Source organism: Chaetura pelagica, unplaced genomic scaffold (genome assembly GCF_000747805.2).
Source record: "Chaetura pelagica isolate M959 unplaced genomic scaffold, ChaPel_1.0 scaffold446, whole genome shotgun sequence".
Lineage (NCBI taxonomy): Eukaryota > Metazoa > Chordata > Aves > Apodiformes > Apodidae > Chaetura > Chaetura pelagica.
The window spans coordinates 78,213-80,594 of record NW_009953498.1 but is presented as its reverse complement, the minus strand read 5'-3'; the positions used below and the strand labels follow the sequence as shown (position 1 = coordinate 80,594).

Below are 2,382 nucleotides of genomic sequence, written 5' to 3'. Positions count from 1 at the left end.
CTTCTCCTTCTTCTCCTTTCTTCTTCTTTCTTCTCCTTCTTCTTCTTTCTTCTCCTTCTTCTTCTTTCTTCTCCTTCTTCTTCTTTCTTCTCCTTCTTCTTCTTTCTTCTCCTTCTTCTTCTTTCTTCTCCTTCTTCTTCTTTCTTCTCCTTCTTCTTCTTTCTTCTCCTTCTTCTTCTTTCTTCTCCTTCTTCTTCTTTCTTCTCCTTCTTCTTCTTTCTTCTCCTTCTTCTTCTTTCTTCTCCTTCTTCTTCTTTCTTCTCCTTCTTCTTCTTTCTTCTCCTTCTTCTTCTTTCTTCTCCTTCTTCTTCTTTCTTCTCCTTCTTCTTCTTTCTTCTCCTTCTTCTTCTTTCTTCTCCTTCTTCTTCTTTCTTCTCCTTCTTCTTCTTTCTTCTCCTTCTTCTTCTTTCTTCTCCTTCTTCTTCTTTCTTCTCCTTCTTCTTCTTTCTTCTCCTTCTTCTTCTTTCTTCTCCTTCTTCTTCTTTCTTCTCCTTCTTCTTCTTTCTTCTCCTTCTTCTTCTTTCTTCTCCTTCTTCTTCTTTCTTCTCCTTCTTCTTCTTTCTTCTCCTTCTTCTTCTTTCTTCTCCTTCTTCTTCTTTCTTCTCCTTCTTCTTCTTTCTTCTCCTTCTTCTTCTTTCTTCTCCTTCTTCTTCTTTCTTCTCCTTCTTCTTCTTTCTTCTCCTTCTTCTTCTTTCTTCTCCTTCTTCTTCTTTCTTCTCCTTCTTCTTCTTTCTTCTCCTTCTTCTTCTTTCTTCTCCTTCTTCTTCTTTCTTCTCCTTCTTCTCCTTTCTTCTTCTTTCTTCTCCTTCTTCTTCTTTCTTCTCCTTCTTCTTCTTTCTTCTCCTTCTTCTTCTTTCTTCTCCTTCTTCTTCTTTCTTCTCCTTCTTCTCATTCTTCTTCCTTCTTCTTCTTCCTTCTTCTTCCTTCTCCTTCTTCTCCTGACCCTCCCCAACCCCTCCCTGCAGGCTGGAATGGGTGGAGATCATCGAGCCCCGCACCCGGGAGCGCATGTACGCCAACCTGCTGACGGGGGAGTGCGTCTGGGACCCCCCGGCCGGCGTGCGCATCAAGCGCACCAACGAGAACCAGTGGTGGGAGCTCTTCGACCCCAACACCTCCCGCTTCTACTACTACAATGCCACCACCCAGAGGACCGTCTGGCACCGGCCCCAGAACTGCGACATCATCCCCTTGGCCAAGCTGCAAACCCTGAAGCAGAACACGGAGTCGCCCCGCGCCTCCGCGGAGAACAGCCCCGGGAGGAGCAGCAACGTCAGCAGGGAAGGAAGCACCAGCTCCTCCCTGGAGCAGGAGCTGGAGGGCACTGAGAAGGTGCAGGAGCAGAGGACGAGCTGCCAGGCAACCCAGTATGCGGTGGTGAAAGAGGAGGTGGAGAGGTAAAAAGATTTGAACCGGGGCTGGGTGGGTGGGTGGGTGCGGAACCTGCGTCCTAGGGGTGGGTTTTGGGGGGTTGGATGGCAAGGAAAGGGACTTGGAGGGAGTGGGGAGTGGTCATGGAGCTGGGGAAGGGGCTGGAGCAGGAGGAGAAGGGTCTGGAGAACTTGTGAGGAGCAGCTGAGGGAGCTGGGGGTGTTGATCCTGGAGCAAAGGAGGCTGAGGGGAGACCTGCTGGCTCTGCAGCTGCTGAGAGGAGGTTGGAGCCAGGGGGGTCGGGCTCTGCTCCCCAGGAACAAGCCCTGGGACAAGAGGGAACGGCCTCAAGTTGTGCCAGGGGAGGTTGAGGTTGGATCTGGGGAACAATTCCTGCCTGGCAAGGGTTGTCAGGGCCTGGCCCCATCCCTGAAGGGGTTTCCAAGCCCTGGAGATGGTGCTGAGGGACATGGGGCACTGGTGGCCTTGGCAGGGCTGGGGAAACAGTTGGACTTGATGATCTCAAAGGGTTTTTCCAGCTAAAATGACCCCATTAGTGGATGAGTATCCCCTTCAGCTCCACCTCTCATGACATGAATCACCCAAGCAGTGTCACTGCTGAGAAATCAACTGCTCAGTTCCTGCCCCCAACAAGTCCTCCTTCCTTCTCCCTGGCTCACAGAAGCTGTGGCTGGGTGACCTCCTGGCCAGGCAGGATGGGAACAGGAGCTCCCAGCTCAGCAGGTTCCTTCCAGCTGGGCCCTCAGAGGCAGCCTTGGTCTCCCTGAGCTTTTGGAAGATCCTCTGATAAAGGTCCTGGAATGTGGGGATGGCATCTGGTTGGAGAGGTGGATGGTTTGGGTGTTCAGTCACAAGGATCTTGAGTGGCAGATGTGGCTGCCCAGGATGGGTCCATTCAGGGCACACTCGTGGCTATTTAAGCCAGGCTTTGCTTGCCCAGCCTTGAAGATACCAAGTCCTGACCTTCAGCACGACAAGGGGTGGGGGGTT

General features: G+C 51.3%; 1 protein-coding gene across 1 annotated transcript in view; it reads left to right on the top strand.

The window, feature by feature from the left end:
• Positions 1 to 965: 965 nt before the first annotated feature.
• Positions 966 to 2,382, top strand: part of LOC104390216 (rho GTPase-activating protein 39-like) — a gene marked incomplete at its 5' end in the record, with an annotated part of 60,259 nt that continues 58,842 nt past the window's right edge. The window contains 1 exon segment of the mRNA XM_009999320.1: positions 966 to 1,397. Coding sequence (XP_009997622.1) covers positions 966 to 1,397 — 432 coding nt within the window.